Raw genomic sequence first — 25,850 nt, 5'->3', positions numbered from 1 at the left:
CCTTAAAAATTCAGAAATAATGAGTATAATTATTTCACCTCCTTTCTAGAGCGGCATCCGTGTTCTGTTTCTTTCCTCTTTGAGATCATGTGCTTTTGCTTATTGCACTGACTTGGAAGATTAAGCTGTTCCTGAACTCTAGTTAACATGCAGTTTCCTTTGAAGCTACCCAGCATGAAAGATGAAGCTACGCAGGCTTGGGCAGACAGGGTATGGGCATGCAGGAAAGTTCCTTTATGGCACTGGTCATTATGTAGCCCTTGGATTACAGCCTTCATGAAAGCAGGAAACTGAGCTATTCTGAAAAGTAATTTCCTGCAGCATTTCCCTAGGAATTAATGGATGTATTATGTTAACATCACTTATTAGCATCATATTCTTTTGGCTGAATGTACCTAGTAGTCATTAATATTTCACCTACCAAAGTAAATCACATGCAGATGCCATTAAAACAGTCATGACCAGTGATCCATACTTAGTCCACTGGGACAAGTCAATATTAAGCAAGGAAATATGCTGCATTGGCACACTGTGATGAAACCAGCAGCTGTCACAGATGGTAACAGATCCCCATTTCAATGTCAAATAGTACTTTATTCCTATATAATACACTTCTGATGCTAACTACATCAGATATATCTATATCCACCTCTTCAGAGTTTAGCAGCAGTGCAGGCAGGGGATTTTTATTATCCTCCAGGCACAAGGAACCACCTTATGCCATGGAACTAGGGGCTGATACCATTTCAGCTTCAGCTGACTTGTCTCCTGTGCCTGCTGTGGAGAAACCTCTATGAATCCAAAGTGTAACCAAAAGCCTTATCTGAGGTGAGACCAGCTGGTATATAACATACCATGTTCACTATGCATAGACAGGGACATAGCTCCCTTTAGGAAGGAAGGTGCACGTTCTTTCCCTCAAGCGTAGGAGCATCCAGAAATGCGATGTGGCAGCTCCCTTGCCAGTCCTCCCCTAGCCCATGTGCCACTTTCTACTTCTGTGGAAATGTCACCACTGCATACCAAATTTCAGCCTATGCCGACCACGAACACCAAGGCATTGCTAATGCCCTGGCAGAGTGGTTAGTGTTAACACAGGCCCTTCCTGAGCACAGACTCATCTGAATGAGCTGCCTCACGATCCTGAAGGAAAGGGAGGAGCAAACTCACTGCAGATAGCTTTCCTATCAGTTTGCAAGTAACACCAGGAGCGATGTTGCCAAAGGTTAAAAAGAAATTTTAAGCTGCAGGGTGGGAGAGGTTTCCTGATGGGAAAACTTACTGGGCTTGGGCACTCCCAAAGGAAGGGCTGGAAGTCTTAACATGTGGGAAACTGGAGACTCATCTAGATAAAGCCAGCAGACTTCCACTTCGTATGTAAGACAGATGTGTGATCACACAGTCTCCTGGGGAATGAAGCTAAACACAGTGCTACTAAAAACGAGCTACCTCAGCTCTAGACTAGCTCCGAGATGAGCAGAGAGCTAAACCCAAACTGTTCCCTGTGGGAAAAGCTTCACCCCTCATGGGCGGTGGAACTGCTCATCATAAAGATGATGCTTCTTTGTGTAAGAGATGGGGTTTCCCTGGGGGCTTGTCCAAAATCACAGCAGTTTCTCAAGCCCTACAAAAATCCTCCAAACTCCATCACTTTCAGTTCCATCCCATCTTACACCAGCTAATCATTATTTCAAGTCACCAGTTTCAGTTAATTCCCATGACAAGGGATAAAGTAGTAGAGACTGGTCTAGCAGCTACAAGTCTTGCAGTGCTGTACTGCAGCACCACGGCTGCAGGCGTGCTTTAGGAATCCAAAGGCCGCAGAGCAAACAAAAGCCAAGTCACCTGTGCCCTGATTCCTTCCAAGGCTAAAACACACATCCCAAAAGAGCGCTGACCCAGATGAGATTTTGCAGAGGTGCCTCGGTTCCCCCTCTGCTCATATGAACACAGAACCAGCAGATACATGAAAAGGAGCAGTAACTTGCCATGCTCCAGCTGGGCCAACTGTGAGGAAAGCTATCCGTGGAGGAATTACATTGTTTTAATAGTGGCAGAGAGCAAACCTGCCCTCAGCAGATGCCTACCAGGCACATTCTCCACTTTTGCTGACTAAAGACTGCCGTGGCTCCTCTTTCACCGCAACCCTAACTCACATGGGGAATCTTCTTCTCTACTCCTCCAGCTATTTCCAAATCCTAGCAGCACACAAGGTTGCCATGGCAATTATTGCACTGTGACATAAAAAAATACCTTCTATTAACTAGCAATCAGGAAAGGAGATGGAGGGGGAGGAAAGTCAAGAGAGAGCAAGCATTTACTATATCTGCCAGAGCTGAAGACACTAGGAAAGAAATCCAAGATTCGTATTTTCAGGAATATCTGTAATAAATGCACCCAACATGGCAGCACGCAGACCATGTTTCTATATGGATTGTGGTATATGAGGGGGCGTCTGAACCATCAGTCAACCACTGCACTTGATAAAAAGATCTTATATGTGGCTCACAGTTGAGCTACAATCAGGGGTAAAAGGAGAAAGGGAAACCCCATCTTCTGCATATCCCTCACATGCAGACTGTGACGTAATCCTGAGCTCTTATCCACAGTGAGCTGAACAATAGCAGACAGACCTGCAGTGAATAGAAACCATCTAAACAAATAAGTAGCTATTGTGTCAGGGAATCACTAATACCAGGCTGGGTAGACTTGCTCCTTTTATTCTGAGGCCTGGACTGTACAAGCAACTTCAGCTAGACAATGCATGTAGGCAGAAAAGAATTGCACTTGCTCCACTAATACAGCCAGACTAGGAAAAATATCTAGGAACATAAACTCAATACAAAACCATGCTGATGAAAGAAGTTGCTAACTTTTGGGAAGGAGACATGCTATACTGGCTACCTTTGAAAGGCATATCCATCTTGTGCTGACTCCAGACACTAAAACTGATCAGATAATATAATTGACTGCTCTGCAAGACAGTAAAGATCTAAAAGGTTACTGAAGAGCAGATCAGGCATTGTACAATTCATTGCTTCAAGGATGCAGATAATCTGATTAACTCATTTACATACTATTTGCACAATGGTTCAAGAGGCCAAGTCTATTAGTGACGGGCTTTTATGTTCATGCACCAGTAACAAGACATGAATGATGCTCTTGGTGACATTTCATTCCAAATGTGCACAGATACAGTGAAATCAGATCTCAGCAAACTGCAGGAATGCCGGTAGGATGAGAACCTACTTTGGTCTTCCATCAGCCTGCTGGGTCAAGACACTGCTGGCAGCACAAACCACAGATAGCTTATTTGCATCATCCACTTCACAATCTTGTCTCCAAGACATGCAGGAAGCAAACTTTGGAGCAGCTAGATACCATGATATCAGTGGCAACTTCAAAAGTAAAATTGAGTGTTACGGCAAATGCTTTTCTGGCATGATACCTACATGCTATGAGAAGCTCAGTATTGCAGGTGGCTCAGGGCTAAACTGGAAGCATGTGACAAGTGTCCAGTGAGGGCACACAGGCCCCTCAAGGAGCTTTTGCACTTGAACATGAGGTATCTAATTTCTACCCAACTCTCCACAGAAATGTTAAGTCTGATTTGACTCGCCAGTCTGTGACATTAGCACAGAACTAGTTCCACATTTGGTGTTACTGAATTTGCTAGATTTTGTTCATGAGCTGGGACTGGGGCATGTGTGTCTCATATAAGGCAGCCTGAAAGCAGGGAAAGTCAAGCAGGAAGCTCAAAAAGTTCATGCTTCACTAAGAAGCCTGAATGTACTGATTCATCCCTTCTTCCTTCCCCCAGTCCTGTAACTGCCAGCTTGTGCTGAAGTTCTCCAATTATGTTTATCAAGCTAATTCTTCTCCCTCTCTACTTTCAAGGACCCAAGCATCCAGTCTGACAAACAAATTGAGCATACCTTTCGTAGCTTCCCATAGTCGATGAGCTCTGGACGGTGTCTATGAATTAAAGCGCAGAAACCAAGGCCATCCTTCCAACTACGACAGAGATGGAAGAGAGGACAATGAACAGTGTGCTCAGCCAGGGAGGCAGACAGTAACAGGTATAAGCATGAGGGAAGGCACCAAGATAGCAGGAAGACTAATTCTGGTTTAGTTTCTAGCTAACAGTGCCTCTGTAAGTGCATGTCTTCTACCTGCATGAGACTGCAATAAAAATTCCTTTCAATCCCTACAAAAATCCGATGTGATTAGGACATGCTCTTTGCACTGTCATCTCCTTTTTGCCAGTTCTCTGTGCTGAACTCTCTGGGCATGTCCTGTGGAGCACGGAAGGACAAGTGTAGAGTTCAGGGTTGAAAAAAGGTGTAGATACAAACCATAAAGGAGGAACAAGTTCATTCCTTAGGGAGAAGGCAGACGCTCATAGCTAGCTCCACTACAGTACTGACTAGAGTGGATGGCACTTCAGCTCTCAGAAAAAGCGCTTTACATTTATGTGTTTCATACAGCTCTCCAAGCTATGATGGAAAAAGCACTATTGTGCAGAACCTTCACTGGAACATCTGCCAATTTGAAAATATCAACAGCAGAGCAAGAAAACCTCTCATCCCTTCCCAGCTCTGCCGTAGTACATAGTTTCTGGTGCAGCCCTTATTTCGCTGCTCCTGAAGTGTTTTCATAGAGCAAAAGCTGTCTTACTTAACCTGTAGCACATATGCTGCTTTCAGAGGACTTCATGATTTGAAGAACTTTATGACAGCAGCAATTGGAACCAGAATTGAGGAACTGGGATGTCAGTTCTCTGGGTTATAACCTCAGTCTTTAATTTCCTAGGTGTTTCTCTGAACTACACCATTACTGACCATCTGCATTGCTCAGGGCGGTCTGTCAGGAACATTGCTATCCACACACTGTCATGCACCAAGAGACATATGAAAATAACACAAATTGTATAGCTAAGTTACTGCTTGTAACTCACCTGATATGGAAGTTTTGAATGTTTACATTTTTGTAGGGCGCTGTCTTCCTCTGACACCATAACAAAAGTCCTTCTTTAGCAGATGTCTCTGCAGAAAGAAAGAAAAAGCACCAAATCACTATTTTTCTTAGAAAGCAGGACTCTCTGAAGCATATGCTGGAAAAACATGACCAACTCAATGCCTTGTTTGGAAGAGTCTACTAGGACAATTTTATTATGTTCTTAATGAGGTTCTGTAGTAAGGAGACAGCTTTTTGGGATTAGAGAGGAGAGTTTTGTAGGACTTGTCAGAGATACATCTATTTTCAGTAGTAGTCCCTGAATCCACCTGCAAGAAATGCAATAGATTCCAATATCAGTGTTGGCTTTGAGGTTAGCCATAATTTTGAGCTGCTCTTAAAATCACTTACAGGAAGAGGATGTGAAAAACTTCCCAGTATACCTGAACCTGTCCAGAAATGCCAGTGAAATGACAGGGCAGCTTGCCTAGGATCTTCTAGTGATTCAACTAAGAGCGCATTCCAGGCCTGTTAAGTGGCAAAGCCATTTAGTGACCTCAGTTATTCGTTGTTGAACAGTGGCTGAAAAGAACTAAGATTTACCTTCAACTGAGATATCCTGAATGGCAAAACGAAGGATGATGGTCCAAATCATTCCAAGAGTCATTTTAACATTGCCATCCACAATTTCTAGGGAAAAAAAAAAAAGTGTAGAAAGAGAAGAAATAAAAAGCATCAAGTTTCAAGTGCAAATCCTAGTGAAATAGGAAAATTGGGAAGCTTTCTCTTTTGTAGATGGAAGAACTGGAATTCCAGCTGAAAACTTGAATTCCAATTCTTCCCTGCCTCCCCAGATGCTCTGCTGGTACAGCACAGTCTTGCCCAGCAGTACCCAGTGAGCAGACTGGTTCTCTTGCAGTATAATACCAGCATAAAACAGACACTGCTGATCTAAAAGACCAGGAATAAGGACCATTTTGATTAGTGTAATTCCCCACAGAGGCCTAAAACCACTTTGCTCAGGTTTAATTCCAATCACTTCGAAGCCACAGAAGCCAAAATGGGAAAAAGAAAAGTCTTCCTCTCTTACTCTGATATGCCTACTCTAAGTCACCTATGTAAGAGCCCCAGTGTAATTATACCAGAAGAATCACTGAGACTCCCCACTGCAGATGAGCTCTGACAGCTGATGCTGTCCTGTGAAGAATATATCACAAAAACCCCAAGAAACATCAACATTTTGATTTCAAAATGTTGTTTCAAACATACGCCAGACTGCCTGTATAGGACTTCTTTCAGTCATATAATTACCAAAAGACACAACAGAGCATTCCTCAAAATACATGCTTCCTGCTTAAAAAGGAAGCAAAGACCCATGCTGGCCTGCCTGAGCAGACCGTAACGTAAACTAAGATGTTAAGCAGATTGTGCTTTATTGCTCAGTAGACTCCACAATGTAAATAGGCAAGGGTCAACAACTCATAGTCTTTAGAAAGCAACCACTTGCATGTGTGAGGTGGTGATGTTTATGATGGAGGATCAGGGTTCTGAGGGGAAGTGCTGGGGAGATGCTGGCCCAGAGGGGCTTCTGCCATGTGTACATTAGCACCAAACAGTCCAAACAGGGAGCAGCTGTGCCTCAAGTGCTGATCCTCAGCATGTACAAAACTTCCACACAGACTATATATACACATTACAGATTTTACAGCCTTAACTTTTTTGGGTAATGAAACTAGCTGAGCTGCCTTCTCCTACTCATTCTCTGGCAGGTTCCTGCATGGCAGACGGATCTCTCACAAACAACTTGACAAGTTACTAGGGTATTTTCAGTAACAAGAGGGTTTGAGTTAACCTACTGTTTGGAGGTAGAATAATTCATATCCTAACAAGGCTACCAGAAGCCATTTTTGTACTCCTGTAGACACCTCTGTGTTGCTGCTTCCATAAAGCTGCCCAACGGGAGCACATCATGCTGGGGGGCAAACAGAAATTTGCTGTATAGGCAACTGCCACCTGTCTGAATTCTGTCACAAAAGCAACAATATTTAAAGTCTTCCTTTTCATCCATTAAAAAAAGGTTCTTGTATTATGAAAAATTTTCAAAATGTGAACCCGTGTATTCAAGCCAGCAAGCAGCACACACCCCGAAGACAACAGTTCAAAAACTGTGTCCATCTGGTCCAAACTCTGTGATTTAGTGACACGTACGGTGTAGCTTCCAGTTGTAGATTAGAAGGATAATCTCTGCTGTGCTTTGACATACATTTGCATTAGGGATTTACAGATTTAACAGGCAAAAAATAAGACATGCCACCTTGTTATACTGCAGTAAACGGCTGTGTCCACTCTGCTCTGCACTTGAAGAGTACACACTTGTACTTATCTTGGTGGGGCATCAGTTTGCCCAGAATTAAATAGACAACAACTTTTCACTGCAGTACAAAAGAACTACAGCTATTTGTGCTGGCATGAAAAAAATGTGCTTGCCTGTTGACAGTTTTCTCACAAAATAATTTTTTACAGGTATTTTTGGGTTATCTGCTAGGCTGATGCAAGAAAATATAATGTGATGGCAAGTATATTCGGTTCTGCACTTTTTGCATTCCTCACCCCTTCAATAAAGCACCATAATCAACTTAAAGGAAAATCCTTACTATCATTATAAATACCCAAGATGCTGCAGTTAAAATACAAAAGAAAGCATCCATGTTTTCAGCTTGTTTGTTCTGTTCATTATGTATCTTTGTGGGGATTATAGAAAAGCAAAAACCCCCAATGCTTGTAAAAACCAGAGCAGTTGGCAGGAGGACCCTAGGATATATTTAAGATCTGCAACTAAATTGAGCTCTTTATTTTAATGGACTAGATTAAAATCTGATGGCAATACTTTAATGTTGAAATGTGCTTTATGAACACTAATAAATCAATCAGTGAGCTGGAACAGGTAATTAATGTTCCTGTTCCACAGATTTTAATTTGAAATAAAGGTCAAGATGCTTACAAAAAACCAGATGGTGTTAAGTTGCTAATGTGGCATTAGAAGTCAGCACTATGCTCAGGTCAAGTTCTCAAATTCAAGTTTTATAAAGTTAGCTGGTGGAGTTAAGGTGGAAAGCACCTCATCTCCCCCAGCCCTCTTCACTGCATTATTCATTTAAAAAGGAGGATGTATGCTCCCTGCTCCCATTTCTTATTCTTCCTTAGCAGTGAACCAAAGCAAAACTGCTATGGAAGAAGCCCAGAATATTTCCACCACTTCACTTCTACGTATCATTTTATTTTTTCTTGACATAGAGAAAACCCACCACCTACCAAGCAGATACTGATGTGAGTGAGGTTAGTGAGTGATCCATCCCGGGATGCACACTTAATGAACCACACCATCCCCAGTCCTTTTCTTATTTTTTTTCCTTTTTTAAATAGCTAATGAAACTGTTGTTATCTGTTAGAAGTGGGTAAGCATTTTTCATTTCTAGAGCTAAAAATCTTCTGGCAACCCAGTTACAAAGCCAGCCAGCCTGATCAGAAAGGCCATCACTCATTTGGGTTTCCACCCCTGAATTCCCCAATGCCAACCTCCTTTTCCTTTAGGATTCCTTCAGCTGCTACCAGTGTCTTTCTAATATAGTGGAATATGGCCAAGAAAGAAAAGTGAAAAACATGGTTACAAAACAGGTTTGCATGAAGCTTTCTGCTTCCTGGTGATGAACAGAAAGTGACTCCACAGGACTTGTTAAAAAGTTGAACATAACACTCCAAAGCTAGAAGAACCTAATGCTTAATTAAAGATACTGTGTTTGTTCCCTGCTGATATAAGTAAGGCTCAGTAATGTGAGAGCAATTCAAATATTAAAAGGCTAATATTCAGACAGTATCTTCTGCCTAACTGTGCCTTCCAAATGATCTTGCTAGGCAGGACCTCTGCAAGTCTTGTCTGCACTTACTCCACCACCCGCAGCTGTTTGCTCAACAGCAGCACCAAGTACATGTTATTAACGTGATTTACATTCAGCCTGGGGGTGGATCACTTGCTGGCTAAAGCTAGTGAGGGATCTGCATCCACTGGAAGGAAATTTTTTACAACAGTGAACATGCTTCCACCCAGCTTGCATGACTGTGCCACAGAAACTGTTTTCTCCCTAGCTACTTCTGAGTTGCCCATGAGAGCACAGCCTCTGGTTCCCCCATGGTCAACTGGCAGGATAGCATTATGATCTGGGAATTGGAGACTCAGAGCAACAGTGGTGACACAAAATAAAGGCTGGTCTGCATTTTGTTTATCCTAACAAAAGCCAAATAAAATAGGATAGGCCATCCATGCCCCTGTCTTTAGAAAGCATGTTGGTAATGATGGTGCAACCAGATTTAGGACAGATGGCTGGCATTGTTGATGGGAGTGTTCATCTTGGCTCCCTAATTGTGAGCGGGCAGGCAATAGGGACAAACATGCTATGTTTCACTCACTGACATGGAGAGACCTTCTTTTCCCCTCTTTCCACTGTCAAATGTATGCTTGCTCTGTCTGGTGCTTCAGGAGATGCTTTGCTCAAATGGGACTTCAGCAATTGTTAAAATCTCTAAGCTTTATTTCTCCTTTTCACTTGTGAAGGTGAAAATAGGGATCAGTTAATTCAAAGTTATTTTTATACTCAACTGAGTCACATCTGTCTAAGAAAGCCACAACTTCTCTGTAGATTAGAGGTGCAAATAAAACAGTCTTAGGGTCTTGACCTGTTCAATCTGTTAAATCCCAGGAGCATTTGACACCATAGTATGGAATCTATTAAAGCATAAGAAGCCTTCTGAGGTGTCAGATGACAGTGAGATTTAAAAACAGATGAAAAACGTTTTGGTAGCCTCAACAGCCAAGAGACTTCCTTGATTCAGATTTACACAGATCTGCTGTATGCCACAACTGCTTTGATCCTATGGACTCTGGCTAACAAAGATGTTTAGAGTCATCTTGAATTGTTAACAGTCAAAGACGGTTGTAAAAAGTAGCTCTTATTACTTATTCTGTCTGCTTAGTTCATCCTTCATTGAATGTGGACATGGAATTTGTCCTGCACTCATGCTGTGTGTAGGGAGTCCTTTTCAACTCTGGTTCTCTTTTACTGGGACACATCTGAAGAGCTCCGCTTGTAAACAGCTGAGAGGGATTTTTATTTGATGAAATGCAAGATAAATGCCATGAAAACTTTTTTTGCTGGCTTTAGCTCTGATTAAACACAAGGTTGCACAAGGCTTAAACTAATCTGAGAGTCTCCTTGGGATGCTTTCTGGAGCCTATTTTTTAACAGAAAAACCCAACCAAACAACCCAGGACATTGATGGCCAATGCCATTTGTGTAGCACACACAGAGAACTACAGCTGAGCTGCAGACCCTTCACACACAACCGTGCTTCCCAGCAGATACCCAGGCACAGAGAAAGCCACTTCGAGGCGAGGAGTGTGCTGTCTTAGCCAGTATGACCACACTGCTGCTGGATGGTGGTTTTATCCCCTGGGGGAAAAGCCACCTGGAAAACTTCCTAGATCAGTCCAACGTGCTTGAGACATTTACAGCTCATTTTCTTGGTGTCTCGGTGTATGTCTGTCTCATCTGCTTTTATCTTCTACTTTGCTGCTGCATGATGTTTTCTTACAGTCTGAAAGTAAGATCTTAAAATTCATGCTCCAGGAAGTTTATAATCCCTTCCATGGACAGAGTTACTGCTGTGCTCTTCAAAGTAAAATTCCATTTTTATGGCTGATGTGTAGTTACTGTACACCGAGCACCTGCGCGGACCAGGCAGAAGCCTCTGCAGCAGGTTATGTTTCCTGGTGACAACCTGAGTGGCCTGGGCTTGGTCTGGGTGCACAGGCAGAAGCTGGAGTTGGGGAGCTCTTACTGTGATCTTACATGGCCTGAGCTGTCATTGCAGCATGGGCTCAGGATAAAAATCAAAGCTAACCTTGGTCCGCACTTCACTGCTGTACTACCTTTGCTAGTATAAAGAAACCCATATTGAGCTCACTATGTAGCTGCATGGGCACAATGACATAGGAAAGACAGGAACATTTGGCAGAGGAGGTCAGGCTCACTCTTTGGACTGATAAAAATCACGGCTTCTGTCACAAAATGGCACCTCTCAGCCTGTTTCTGAACAGGGTAACTGCCATGAATACACACTGAACAACTGGGCGCAGGAGATCCTTGGGCACAAACCATTTTACTTGTTAAATGGTTTCTAAGTGCTGTGAGGGTACAGTCACAGCTGATTCAGGAGCAGAGAGCAAAAAACAAAAATCCAGTGGAAGGGGAGGAAAAGGCCAACTAGTGCCAGGGAGAGCAGAACCAGAAAATACAAAAAGGGAATAGAGCAGGCAAGACAGGCCTTACACATGCTCTAGGCTCCCAGAAAAACCTGAATGTCTGCCCAAGATCCAAATGACAGAAGGGATTTTCCTAAGGCAGAAGGCCTCTGGCTACAGATCCAATTTTAAAAGGGTCCCATATAGATAGAGACTACTGCATCAGACATTGCATCAGCCTTTTCTGTAAGGGCACAAAATGACCTCAGATGTGCGTTTGTGCTACATAAACAGTACTCAGAGCCAGGAACACCCTCAGGTTGCTCCTGTGGGAAAAGCTGAGAAAACTGAAGAAAAGTTTTGCATGCAAAATGTCAATATCATTGAGCCACTCATCTCTTGCATTTTGTTCTTAATACCAAATAAAGTAGCATCTGCAATGTCTCTAGACACTAGTTTGAAATTGTTCCCAAGTCCCAGTATGCTGAGGTAAAGGTCTTGGTAAGGCAAACATAAGCACCTGCAGTGGGTGAGGTATTCTGACTGATCTGACACAGAACAAATGGATCACAGGATGGGCACATGTCTTGGAGATGCCTGCAAAAGCATGCCTGAGAGGCCATAAGTGGGAACAGCCAACACTGCTCTGACCTCCTGGGCTAAGAACAAGCAGGGCTCAGCCCTGCAGCCCTGTGACTCCCAGAGGAGAAATGCCCATCCAGGACTGTATCATGGGCTTATTTCCTGGCTCTGACATGAGTTTCCCTGGAGAAACCACATAATTCCATCTGTAAGAAGGAGATAAGAAACCTCCCTCTTTTTCTGTGGTCACTGTAAAGACAAACCTAGAAATACCACAGAAGCAGAGTGTCTCCACAGCAACAGTGACAACAGGAATACATAGGCAGGACTCGCACACAGGTCCAGAGCAGAGGAAAACAAGTGTCATGAAAACACAAACCAGATAAGATGACAAGTTGTTAAGGTTTATAAAAGATCAAACTACCTTAGTAACCTGCAAGCCTTTCTGGATCTCGGGTGACATATCTGCAAAACACCCACCATCTTTGCTAAGAAGACAAAAATCCTACACAACTCCCTGCCATCTGCATGATCCGAAAGTTCACCTCGGGGGCATCCTGGTGCTGCCCACAGTGGTCTCTACACAACGATACCAAGGCTTCCAGACAGAGAGCACCCACCTTTCTGGGGTTCACAAGCCTGGAAGCACTGAAAATTGAAGCCTCTGGAGTCCCTGACTTGTGCTGGGCATTGCACTTAGCTTTGACTCTCGGGATATCCTACCACAACAGGGGGTCTTTCCCAGCAGCTCTCCAACAAGCAGCTGCTATGCTTCAGATGAGATTTTTCTTGATTTGAGAAAGAAACCACTCAGTTTGTTCCTGCCACTGCTCAATGTTTTCCTTAACTCATGAAAACCAGAAGAAAATCAGGAGGACCTGACCAAAAAGCCCATGTGGGAATCAGGTTTGGCAGTTTGGTGTGAAAGTGAGATTTAAATTCAGAGTAAAGGCATAATGTATCCTACATTTCCCTCTGTGGCTTATTCTACAAGGATGTGGTAGAGCTAGGGAGGTACAAAGGGAAATGACATGCAGGTGTGAGAGAAAGGCAACAGCTGAGCACAGGTTGGGCCTAGACAAATCGGCTGGTTTCTTTACCTTCTGCTCCAATAGATACTAGTTTGACTCCTTTGCTGGCAATGAAATCCAAGGCCTTGTTCACATTGGATATTTTGTGCACTCGCATTTTGCCTCTTTCCGGCTTAGCCAAACGTTCACCTAATAAGAGAAAAAATGTAAATTAGAAAACAGTTCTAAACCCTTTCTTCCCTGTTTCCCCATGCCAGTAACTCCTACTGCTCAGCCAGGTAGAGGGTAGACCTCCCTGCATCCTTTCTCAGCAGTGAATGCAGGACAGCACTCACTGTTAGGTAACCCCAGAAAGAATTACATGGAAAAGTATCTTTTTGTTGCATCCCAGATAACTTAATAACAGAGGAACTGTGGGCACCCAGTCCTCTCCACAGCAGGTTTATAGCAGAGGTGAAAAGGTCCTTCAAAACCACACTAAGCTAGACAGTGGAACTAACCTCCATATAATCGATCACAGATAAAGTGAGTGGAAAAGACACAAATTTCCCTCCCCCCAAAGACAGGTTAGGAGCTCCCCTCAGCATTTTACAAAGTAAATCCCTCTCTGGAACTCCCTGTAAATATGAGAGTGATCTTGTATCTTGCTGCTTCTTTTTCCCAGCCAGGATACAGACCTCCTTTCTCTCCAGTCTCTTCACTGAACAGCCACAACTGACTTTATGGGGAAATAAAATCACTTCCTTGCCAAGTGGCTTTATAACTGTAAGAACTGTCATCGCAACTCCTTCCCATTACATCTGATGTATTTCTAACTCTATGCAATGGTCTCTTACAGAGTGGTATGCATTTTAAATGTTTATGAGGCAGAGAGAAGGAAGCGGCGTAGCTCTGAGGTAAGTCTCTGACAGAAATAAGTCTTAGGGCAAACGCCAGCTCCTGCCATGAACAAAGCTGGATGATTTGGAAAAGAGCTTTCTTGACCTTATTCACTGGAAAGAGTTGCATTAAGTATAGTCATGCCCTTCCTGATAGGCTGCCCGTAACTATCCTCACAACCTGCTTTTACTAACACTAACCAACCATGCAGAGTAAGCAAATTAAAGCCTGGACAGACAAACGGACTTTTCAAAGGAACTTCTACTAGAAACATAATCAGGAACCACCTGTGTGTGACACAACACCAAAATATGGACAGAACAGCTGCTTTCAGATCACAAGCTCCAGAATACAAAAAGACCAGAACAAAATGCAAGCAGGTTTTGCACTTTGAAAAGAAGTTATAAGATAATTAAAAAGAGATCAAATGGGCAAGTCCAGGCAAGCAATTACTCACCTGACCTATTCAGTTCTAAAAGTCTCCTGCTTTATCTCAAACCTGAATATTTAAGTCAGTGTGGCCTGACTCAAAACCTTTATTTGAGTTTGAAGGGTGAGAAAGATAATTACTTTTCAAAGAACTCTTTTTCATACTAAAATCACATGGTTTTTTTTCCTAACAAAGGAGTGAGGAAAAGGTAAAGGGGAGAAACCCAGATTATTTCCATAGCCATACCCCAACAAAAGAAAAAATTCTGGAAACAAAAATCCTTTCGAAGTGTTTCAGAGTAGGCTGGTGTCATTAGCTCTCAAGCTTAAGGATAAAACCAGATTCACTTTCAAAATTAAACACTGATGTCTGACAATTTAAGTAGAAAGATTTATTTATGGCAATACCTCCATCGCAGGATTAAAAAATATCTCTTTAGCTTTAATGGAGCCTCCAGTACACGTCATGGCAAGTTGCTTTCTTTTTCCATTAGGATAATGCTAGTCATTCTGCATAAAAGTGGAAGCATTTTCTGTGACAGTGTCATAATGACATCTTTACATGTAGCTTCACAATAGATTTAAGCAGAACTATGCTGCCAAACACCAACAAATGGGCTGAGCCAGCTAAAAAATAACCATTTACTTCAGCTCATGTGACTGTAACTAGCCTTGTAAAAAGAAAAATAAAAACAAGAGATTAGGTTTTGGCTAGAACAGCAAGCTGATACAATTCACCTTGTAGCCACATGCGTGTGGCCAACACAAGGGAGAGCATCTAACTGCTCTCCCTGGGGCTGAGGAGAGCAGGATTTCTCCCTCTGACAAACGCAATCCTCAAGTAATTGACGGTGACTGTAAAACTGCAGTCTCTCTCTCTCACATACCACAATAGGATATTTGTTCTAGAGCATTCTGGGGGGAAACTTAGTCCCAAAACCCAATGGCTAGTTCCTTCAGGCTTAGACTTTGTTACAAATGTAGATTTTCAGAGAAAAAAATCATCTGTTTCCATGCCATACATTTTTAATGATGTAGGCTATTAAAAGGGAAGCCTGCTAGAAACATGTTCTACTTTCAGCTAAGCCAGCTAAGACAATGAGAATGTTCTACTCCCATTCTCCAGTTCTCATGTACTAGCCCAAGGCTGCACTTTAAAAGCCAAACAATGCAAGGACATGTTGGCATAGGAGTTGTTTACTGCAAATTTGTTTAGGAAAAAATTCAGTCATTCCTTCTGCTTGGGGGAGGGGCCTTATAACTTTATTTTGGAAGGACTAAACATGAGCTTAGCCTTTTTTGCCTTGTATATTATTTTTAAAATGGCTTTGTCAGGGGAAGGAAACACATGCAGTAAAAAATGAAAGGGCAGTTTCTAAGGGGAAGCCCACCTGTTACTTCCCACCATGGAGGCCAACAGGAGTGGTCTTGGAATGAAGAAGTCCCAGGACTGTCTGAGGAGCTTTTCCCACTGCACAGCATCTAGGGGACCGAGGGGCTCTGGCTGGGCTGGAAGGGGAGCCATCAGCAGCACAGCTCACCACAAGAAGGCACCAAGCTGAGTAAAACTGAGGCACTCTCCTCTTGCAGGACATAGCTGCTTCCTGTACTTTGGGATGTTGCATGAGATGGGAAAACAGCTTCCTACCTGCCTTAGCTGCCTGGCAGCAATGTGTCCCCAAGAACATGTGGGGCTGTGGGAGACCTGTTTCAGTGCATAGTCCATCTCACACCCCAGGGTCTCCAGCAGCTCCCCTGGTATAGGCTCCATCCTTCCTCCAGCAGCAGCCACTGCTGGAGGGGGGCAGAGGAGGACAGCACTCCCTCAGTCCTGCACACCCCAGCCAGGCAGAGGAGCCAGGCTCCACATGGCCCTCGGCTAGCCTGGCCCAGTGCTTTCGCTGCTGAAGACTCTAATGGCCATCACCTTCTATGCTAAAGGAAAGGATCAGCCTGCTACAGAGCAATCCTGTACACACCAAATTCCCATAAGCAGCTCTGCAGTCCCCTAGCACACAGGAAGAGGAAGGTGTGGAGTGAGCCAAGAGCTGAAAGGAAAAGCCAGAAGCTGGAACTGGAGGGCTAACACCACCCTTTTGGCAGGTGATCAGTAGGAACATACAGGCGAGCCCTTGCCAACCAACAAGAGACTCCTTACCCCCATGCTGCTCCCAGACTGGGCTGCTGCTTCCCCAGTTATGCCCAAAGGGGCTACTAACAGGGCCAGCAGCTGCAAAAAGTATCCATAGGAGCAGCAGGGCTCACAAGTGGAAATGGAACCACCAATTATGGATATGAAATGCAGAAAAAGCAACTATGCAATATTTCTCCTCTTTCATCACTGTACCTAAGGAAAATCATGGTTCTAGCTTCTGCTGGCTCTAAGGAAAGGATGCTCAGCTCTTAGTGCATGAAGGACCATGGCCTCAGGTGGGATGCAGCCCACAACTGCTCCCCATGCCTTTGCCCCCGATCATCTATTGGCTGGCTGCAGGCATGGAGCCGCGCTGCAGCGGATGGGGGAATGCTGTGCCCACACCACCAGTGCAGTTGGAAGCCATTAGCTTCTGCCCAGACTGAGAGGGGTCTAGACAATCCCTGCCAGTGGGCTCACAAAGGGACAATAGGAGAGGAAAAGTGGGAGATGAGGCAAGGAAATCAAGAAGTGTGAAATACGACACCCCCTGCTTTAGGACCAAGCCAAGGAAATGAACTAAGACTCTGGCACTTTGTTTCTTACAAGCACTGCAGAAGCAGTGCATGTGCTGCAAAGCCCTGATAATATTTGGAATTCTGATCCCTCCAAACTACCAGCATGGGCAACCCCCCTGAGGTTTTATCCTGTGTTCACAAATTCTGAAAAACACATATAATGACTGCATCATTGCACGAGCTGACAAAGGGAAAGGGAAGAGAATGAAAGGAAAGGAGGGGCAGAAGGAAGGCAGTCTGAGTGCTTCTATCATGTCAATGTTATTGGAAAATGTACCAAGGTCAGGCATGCAAGTCACTGGATTGCCATTACCAGCTCAAAAGCCATCAAAAGGAAGTCTGTGAGCACACAACCCCTGTTTCATATATACATTCTTATCCCCTCTCGATGCCTCCCACATCGGAGGCATCCCACTTTATTTTATTGCACATCAGTAAGGATTACTGCTTATATGAAATAATCCCTGTAGCTATCAAGCAGTGGGACTAGTGATAGGAAGTGAAAACAAATGTGACTTAACTTATTCATGCCCCTGTTTTTATTATAGACTGGGTTTTGTGCTTTTCTTTGGTTTTTTTTTTCCCCTGAAGGCTTGAGCAATGAGCTCAGAAACTAGAATAGGAAAACTTGAGTCACAGCTGAAATGAATGACACAGAAGATTTACTGGTTTGACTCTCCTCTTCCAATAACTTCTATCCTGTTCCCACTGTCATGTGGCTTTGGTATGATTTGCCAGTGCAACATTCCCACACTTCCCAGAGTTGCTTTGTCAGCCCTGCCAAGCAGTAAGAGCCGTTGCCTGAGCCTTCACAGGAGGCTGCGCATTCCTGACGGGCAGAGGAAAGACGAGAGGCAGGAACAGGAATGCCGTGGGCAGCCGGCACAGCCCATGAGGCTTGGAGTACATTCCAAAAGCACACTAAGGGTCACTGCTGGAGACAAGATATTCGTTAGGGGGAAATTTGTTCTGAATTAGGAAGCAGCTGTTTTTTATATTCCAGCGAAACCTGCAGCATTACAGCTCTTGCTGTCCCCATTCTGCGGGAAAGAGGGAGGACAGATTTCAGAATGGAGATGCTCAGGACACTTGAGAGCACCACACAGAACCTCTCTCACCTGAAATGACTTCCAGAAGCAACATGAGTTTAAGACCATCCCTGAAATCTTCCTCTATGTTCTCAATCTGTGTCCCAGCCTTGCGGAGGTGAGAATTACACCATGCTGTAAACGTCTGAAACACAGGAAAGAGAGGAAAAAAAAAACAGTCAGTAATCTTCCCAGAAGCCAAACAACAGTTCACAACCAAAGCAGTGCTGCTAGGCGCCATGACACAGATTCAAATGCTTGTTCAGTTATCATCTTTCCAGCCCTTGTCCTTGTGGGGCACAAGTGTTAGTACCTAAATATCCCAAGAAGTTGCAGGGTGTTCCTGTGACAGATGGAGTCTGAGAGACACAGTCACTTCATGGCTCCAGCATGTCTGATTTTCTGGAGAACTCCCTACATTTTGTGTTTTGTTCAGAATACCTTGAAACTGATTTTAAGGCATGCTAAGTGCTCAGATTGCTAGGGACTCCAGTGGTGCTAGATGACGCATTTTAACATTATATGAAGGAGAAAGGAAAACAGCATTTCAGAACTCATCTCTAGACAGGTACTTGAACAAAAAAGGACCATTCTTCTATGACCAGCTGTCTCTGTCTACTTCATCCCCAGCAAACACTGCAGCCCTTAGACAGAGAGACAGAGCACTGAGTCTTCAGTCACGTAAACTACATCCCACTAGGGTCTGTCCTGCAGCCTCTGTTCTCACTGACTCACTTCTAAGCAGACCTTTCCCTTTGTGACTGTGCCCACCACGTAGAGAAGTTCATGTTTTCTGGATAACAGTGCTATCACCCACCTTAGCAGAAGTCCAGGTCCTAGAAAGCATGTAAGTAAACCATTACTTAGCAATGCTACACTCTAGTGCAGTCTCAAACTCCTACTGTTCGAGAGCCTCTGGCAGAAAAATCATGGCAACTACCTCAATGACAGAAATCACAGCCACTCTGTAATTAGCGATATTATGCACCACCACCACAATAATAACATGAGTTTGAAGCGCAGGAGGGACTGATGCCCAAACTACAATGCAGCCAGAGGCATTTAGGCTAAACAAAACTTTCTGGAAACTCCCTCTGACCTCAAGTGGTCAGGATAAGAGGATCTCTCATATGAGAGAAATTAATTTCACCACAACTGATGACAAGACACATTTTTTGTGGTTGCAATCCATCAGCTCATGTTATGAACCATGGTCATGTGGGGCACTGACAGGGAAGGGACCATCTCATCCAAGAGATGTGATAGGGATTGTCTCGAAGGAGCACCACATGAACGGGTATGAAAGAGAAAAATAAATGCTACCACATGACAGCCAAAATACAAGAAGCAAATGGCACAGCTTGGCATGGTCTTAAATAGGTGAATCAGAGTCCAACCTGGAGACACAGAAGCTGTTTGACACAAAAGTACTGGTTGAAGGGTAGATGGTAGCAGATAGCTCTTTTAAGGCAGACAGGTTTGTCCAAGTGCTAATGAATGTGTTTCACAATGTTTGAACAGGATACCAAGTGAATCCTTTTCTTTGTACAAACTGATAACCCCTCAATCACTCTTCAGTAGAAGGGTGAGGTTACTCAAGTAATGAGCAGCTTCAAAAGCTCAGTGCTACCACAAGAAAAGGAGGTCTTTTTTCCTCTCCCAGATATGCTCCCAGAGCCAATTCAACTCACTGACCCAGCAAAGAACTGTTTACTTTCTTTGGGTAAGGTTAGTCTTCTGCTCAGCAGTGCATGGAGGCAGTTCAGCAGTGTCTAACAAGCCTCTGCAAAAGAGAATTTGGCATACATGGGCTAAGCAGGAGGGTGGAGTAAACCACAGCACCCATGCCATCTTGGGCTGTTAGAAAACCACAGCACAAAGGACTCAGCTGATACTGAGGGATGGCATGCCAGAAATTTAGAAATGCTTCACCACTGCTTACACCATGCACAGGATTCCAAAAGAGAGATCATTCCAAAGGGCAAAGAGCACCAGGGCTTTTTCTTATTTGTCTGGAAACTAGGCTGCTTCCATTAACCTGCTCGCATTTGTGCTTACGTGACTACAAATAGTGCAGCAGAATCCTTCATTGGAAAAAGCACTGCTCAACAGCTGCTGAGCTTCTCACTGCTGTGCTCTCTCCACTGGGGCTGTGGGACGGAGCAGAATAACAGTGCAGCTGTAAACACTTTCATGGCAATGGCTCTTTGGACGGATACATGTATTGTGAAAGTCTGGGATCTCTTTTTTCAAGATGGCCCAGTTTCCTTCCAGATTTGGATGCTTTTAAAAAAACAGTAAGTCATTAAGCACCATTTATTGCTTTTTATTGTTATTCCCCTGAGAAATAAAAGTGGTGTGGCTTTTTGATTGTGCATTGTTTTGGTTTTTTTTCCCCTCCAAAAAAGAGCAGTTTTATTGGAAACTGGGTCCTGTATCCTGAAGTACATCCTTCTCTTCATTCCACTGCCTCTTCTGTATTATGTGAGAAAAGGTTCATTTGGCTTCTTTCTGCAGCCAGGCTCCTTCACTCCTCCAGAGGACCACATGAGAGCAGAGACGCTTTCAAATGCTACATCAGCACACATCAAAGCATGAGAACAAGTTATGTCAGGAAGGTGGTGAATGCCCATGAACCTGTCATATTTGGAAAGCAGAAAAAGCAGGATATCTAGAGCTAGTGACAGGCCCTGAGTGACATTACGAAATCTGCATTGAATTGAGAAAAAAGCTAAGGGGCTGCACTTTTATTTCTTGTATAACTTCTTTGAAGCCATTTCAGTTTTACTTTCTATCAGCCCAAAACAGATCAGGAAGTTCTGCTTTAAATCATCAATAATGCTGATATAGCTCAACTTGGCATCTCTTTGCACATTTTGAGGGTTGAAGTGGGCAACTGGGTCTACACTTCTAAGAAACACAGGTGAAATCAAAAGCTAACCACAAACTTCTAAACTTTGCATTATTATAAAGCCTGGCAGAACAACCAGATCAGTCAGGTTCTTATTGCTGCAAGAGTCACCTGGGACTTGATGGAAAAGTAAGTCCCAGAGCCAGCATTCCAACTTCTCTGCTGGAGCCATCTTTACCACATGACAGCCCCAGACATGCTGAAGTGAGACAACTCCGCAAAACACTGCCACTAACCACCAGTGGCAGAGCTGATACCTCAGCTCCTCAAGGATAAGATTCCTCAAGGACTCCTCCTTCAAGACCATGAAAGGCTAAGTCATAGAGCACATGTTGCTCCCACTAGACAACTCCCCAGTGTGCAGATATTTTCTCAAGGCACCCTTCAGGTCCTACATAAATTCCAATAAGCATAATACCTTAAGTAGCACAACAGCATATGGGAACAGCAACACCTAGCAACCCAGTGTGGACACATTAGGCCATTCTGCAAAGGAGCAGGATTATAAATGCTTTTAATAACTGCAGTGGGATTCACAAGCTATATGCTTCACAGACCAATCCAAAACAACATCCATCAAAACGTAATGATCAGAAAATAGATTTATGTTGCATTAAGCTGCATACACTGCACAGGAGTAAACCATCTTCTTACTTTAAAGTGCTGAATCAGAAGGAGATTTGACAGACAGGAGAATGCTGGAGAAGTGCAACAGAAAAGTTGGGGGGGATCAACAGAAGAAGGGGGAGCTGAAATTTTTGCTGTCCGCTGGGCCTTGCAATGCTGGCAGTCTTGTTTAGAACCATTTTTACTGCCTTGCCTTCAGCATCTGCACAGGATCCCTTTTGTTATTCTAGGAAACCTACTGAAACCACCCACTCGCCCCACCCACCTTCTGGGCAGCACAGCTGCTCCTCCCCACACCCTGAGTCACTGCTAGCAATGGCAGTTGGCTCAGGGTGCTGTGCTGCCTGTCACCAGCAAGCAAGCTTTCGGCAGTAGAGGGCTGCCAGCTTTCTCGTGCAGGCCCGGCCCTGGAGCGGTCGAAGAAAAAACAAACCCAAAACAAATCACCTGTATTTGCTGGGGTGAGGGTAAGGTGCACCCCAATGCGGAGGGCACAAATGCACTGCCAGGTGGGAAGCACTGTCTCCTCAGCGATGAGCTCAACCCACTCCTCTGAGGCAGCAGATGTGCTCCTTGCTGCCTGCAGACACAGAAGCCTAGAGATTACTCCCCTGCTTACCTCTAACTCCCTGTCCCAAAGAGGAGGAAACAAATGCTCTGTTAATCTTGAGGCTTATGGAAATTTCACAGAGCTGGAAAACTACTTACTGTTAAATAACAGCACAAAATCATACCATCAACTGGATTTTCTTCACACGAGTCTCACACCATTTATTTTCTATGGCAACTTCACAACAGGTGCAAACGGAGCAGTGTTTCTTGGCCCTTGTACCTTTCCATATACTGTAGTCTTAATTTCATTTTTGGACTCAACAGGTTTCCAGGACACCCCTGCAGGTCTGCCTCTTGTTCAGTGCTCACAATGAAGAACAACAATGCAGGAGTGTGTGTGCATTTGTGTGTACAGGCACACCTTTCTCATCATTGCTCTCAGCACCCCCTGATGTGATTTGTAGCTTCTTTTTATTACATCCCAGCTTCATCAGCAAGAACCCTGGCACTGAGATGAGCACTTGCTATTTGTGTGCTGCTGCTGTACAAACAGTAGACCTTCATATTCTACCACAATATAACCTGTCAGATAAAGAGTAACAAACATTACTAAAAGCAAGTAAATATGATTAACTGTTCTGTGGCCTCAGCATGTGGCAGGTTCACTGCTGGGGTAACTTCTACAAGCCTACGTGCATACCTATTTTAACAAACATGCACACCCCTTTCACTGTCATGACATGGGGAGCCCCTGCTTCTTCAGAGTTCACTTTATTAACCTTTGCCCAGACATGAGTTAACTACAAATAACATCCAGGTGACCGCTGGAGGCCCTGTAGCTGAAGCTCTAAATAGATACGATCTTCAGCTAGCTCCTTCCAGCTATCTTCCAGTCCTCCCAACTGCAAACCTATGTTTGGTTCTCCCTGTGTTACACGTGGGCACACAAGTACTCTCTGGTATTCTTTGCGCTTCCCAAACTTTTGCTTTTGTTCCGGAAAGCCAATAACTCTTCCTCTTCACACTGTCCTTTCCAAATTCAGTACCTTTCTGCTAGTACCAAAGTGGCTCAGGCAATGTTCCTGAAACCGGGGGAAGCAAGATAGTACATCGACATTTTTAAGTTCAAAGAATGCTTCTGCCTGGAAAGCAGCAATGCCATGACACCACTCAGGGTTGGTATAGAGAGCTCTTTGCCTCAAGAAAACAGTCATAACACACTTTAGCTGCTGAGCAATTTTAGCAATGTAAATGTCAAAGCTACCACAACCACACAAATGACAGATATTAAAAATAAAGGGGGGGGGGGGGCAATTTTATCTCTTTGTGGCTGAGACAGTGACATTTCAGCTTTATCTGACCTTTACAGATGCTCTTACCTCCTTGCTAAATCACTCTTCCATGCAGCCCTGCTTTCCATGGGTGAGTATAAACTTTCTGACACAGCCGAAAGACTGGTATATTTGTGTAACAGCCCTGAAGAAGCTGTAACTGAGTCTGCAGTGCTGCTTGCCTCCTTTCGGACAGCAGAAAGGTTTGCGCTTAAGCAGCCAAAGAATTCACTGAAGCACAGTCTCTTCAAAACATCACCACTGCACTCAAAGGGAGGCAGTGTCCACAGCAACCAAGGCACTCTCCTTGCTTGCGTGAAAGATTAATTTTGAGCAAGTATTTCAACACGGCTCTGCTGTTCAGATGTATCCACAAAGGTCCGGCTCCTGTTAAGAAGGCGATGGTGCCGCTAGCACACAAATCTCAGACCAGTAGCATAGTTTTATGTTGTTGGCCCATGTGCTCTGTAAAGTGAGGTCTTGAACAGGCTGAAAGCTATAGGTGCTAGCCCAGGCTTTCTTCTAGTGTTGTAGGAGAAGTGACAGGAAGACTCCCTTTCCAGCCACCAGAAAAGAAAGCAGGATAGTCAAACAATACATCATGCACAGCTGGAAAACAAAATCAGTTTACCCAGCTGCAAGTGCTGCTCTCCTGCTAGTTGTGTGTTCGAGGAGTGCGCCTGGGCCTTTGAGTGCATGGCCAGGCTGCGTTCCCTGCATGGCCCGACAGCAAACTCCCCGCAGCGCCTCCTTGCTGCATCGCCATACATTACAAGACTGCTGAGAGTCCCGCTAATTGTTGCAACAAGCTCTATAGCCGATTCCATGCTGCAGGGGATTTTATTTAAATGAAATTATCTGGAACAACGACTGAGGTACTCAGCTAATAACCAATAGTTTATTAAGAGCAGGCAGAAAACTGCTGCACACATGGCTTTTTTCAAGCAACAATTACTAATAAAGCAGTTCCAGCTGCCCCAAAGTGGGATCCTTTCCACCTTGGTAGTCTGGGAACTGAATATACTGTATCAAATAAGGAGGATGCTAACCCACAGCCACCACAAACCTCTCTTGCTCCTTGAACAGACTAGGCCATCATTAGTTTATTAATCAGAAGGTTTTGGAGTGAAAGCCATGAAACAAGTCTCAACCATGCAGTCAAAGTTTCCCTGCACTCAGCACTAATTCATTACCAGCATTAAACCCCAAGGTTTCATGTGATTTTTCCCCTCCTGGTGACAGTTTCTGTGGCACCCGTTCTCCAAATCTTCCTTTCACAACTTAAAACACTTGGAAGAATTGCAGGGGTCTCCTGGGAGGCTGCTCATCACCATCACCACACTCAACACAGACTCAAAAGACAGGCTTGGCTGCAGTTTCTTTTCCTGCCCAAGGCTGTGCTAGAAGCTGACAAGGAGGTTCTCAGTTTATTAGGGAGTAATTACAAAGTAATCCTGGATCCTGTCAACATCTTGGCACAAGAAAGGCCATGGCTGGACGAGACAGATTACACCAAGCCTAGTGAAAGAAAGCTGGGCGCTGAAAGGGCCCTTCATGAAGTGCAATTGTGATGAGATAAGCCAAAACATGGTCCCCTGGCCCAAGGAATAGTTCCTGTGCCCACAGGCTGCAAGTGACAGAAGCTTTATACACATACATATTAGCGGTTTTCAGCCGTGATGGGGGAAGTGCAGCCTTACAGCCCTCACTTCTGTATACTACACCTCTTGGTTTACTCCTTGGTGTACTTGGATGTCTGCTAGGACACCCCAAAATCCTCACAAACAGCTGTCCTTTCCCCACAGAGGAGCTCTAGGGATTAGAGTTCCTCTACTCAGTCCTCATCACAAGTCCAGGGAGCCACCCAAAGTACCTTTTGTTTGAACTTGAATTAAGAGATCAGCCACCATTTGCCATAACCTCCAAATTCATCTTATAACCTGAAATACCTCCACTGCACATTGCTTTGCACTTGAAGCCACCTAACAATTTTGGAAAGAAGAAAAGCATTTCAGCATTCACTCTTCAAGCCCATTCTCCAGGAAATGGGGGTGGTTCAAAGAATTTGGTTTATGTTCAAGAGTTACAGTGTCAGCAGCTGGCCTCTAAAGATTTGCAGGTGTGATGGTCAACAAGATCAGTGCTGCAGAATGAAAAGCTGTGCTTTCTAATAGAGTTGTCCAATTCTCTTAGAAAGGCCAAGGAGTTAAACAGATATTCAGAAGGAATCGTTACAAACACTTACAGCACTATTGAACCAGCTACAAAAAAGGAGTTTAGCACCACTAGCATCAGTGTTAATGTCTTGTTCTGGTTTAATTGCAGCTGTTGAGTTCCAAGTGTGGCTGAAAGACAAAATATAGCCCACACTGCTTCTGAAGCACTGCAGCCTGAAAATGGGAGGTATCATTACACCGTACTACATGTTACCAGCATCCACCTAAAGAACCATTTGTT

At 44.1% G+C, this 25,850-nt stretch overlaps 1 protein-coding gene across 6 annotated transcripts in view; it reads right to left on the bottom strand.

The window, feature by feature from the left end:
* Positions 1–25,850, bottom strand: part of ACTN1 (actinin alpha 1) — an 87,320-nt gene that overhangs the window by 27,436 nt on the left and 34,034 nt on the right. For all 6 annotated transcript variants that reach the window (XM_062619207.1, XM_062619211.1, XM_062619206.1 and 3 more), the window contains exons 2-6: positions 18,003–18,117; positions 12,934–13,053; positions 5,560–5,646; positions 4,958–5,045; positions 3,936–4,014 (exon numbers count right to left, since the gene is read on the bottom strand). In XM_062619207.1, coding sequence (XP_062475191.1) covers positions 3,936–4,014; positions 4,958–5,045; positions 5,560–5,646; positions 12,934–13,053; positions 18,003–18,117 — 489 coding nt within the window. The remainder of the gene's footprint in view (positions 1–3,935; positions 4,015–4,957; positions 5,046–5,559; positions 5,647–12,933; positions 13,054–18,002; positions 18,118–25,850) is intronic.

Source organism: Pezoporus occidentalis, unplaced genomic scaffold (genome assembly GCF_034315485.1).
Source record: "Pezoporus occidentalis ecotype Australia unplaced genomic scaffold, CSIRO_AGI_Poc_V1 ctg21, whole genome shotgun sequence".
In the NCBI taxonomy this organism is placed as follows: Eukaryota; Metazoa; Chordata; class Aves; order Psittaciformes; family Psittacidae; genus Pezoporus; species Pezoporus occidentalis.
The sequence above is the reverse complement of the archived record's forward strand: the minus strand, read 5'-3'. Positions and strand labels throughout refer to the sequence as shown.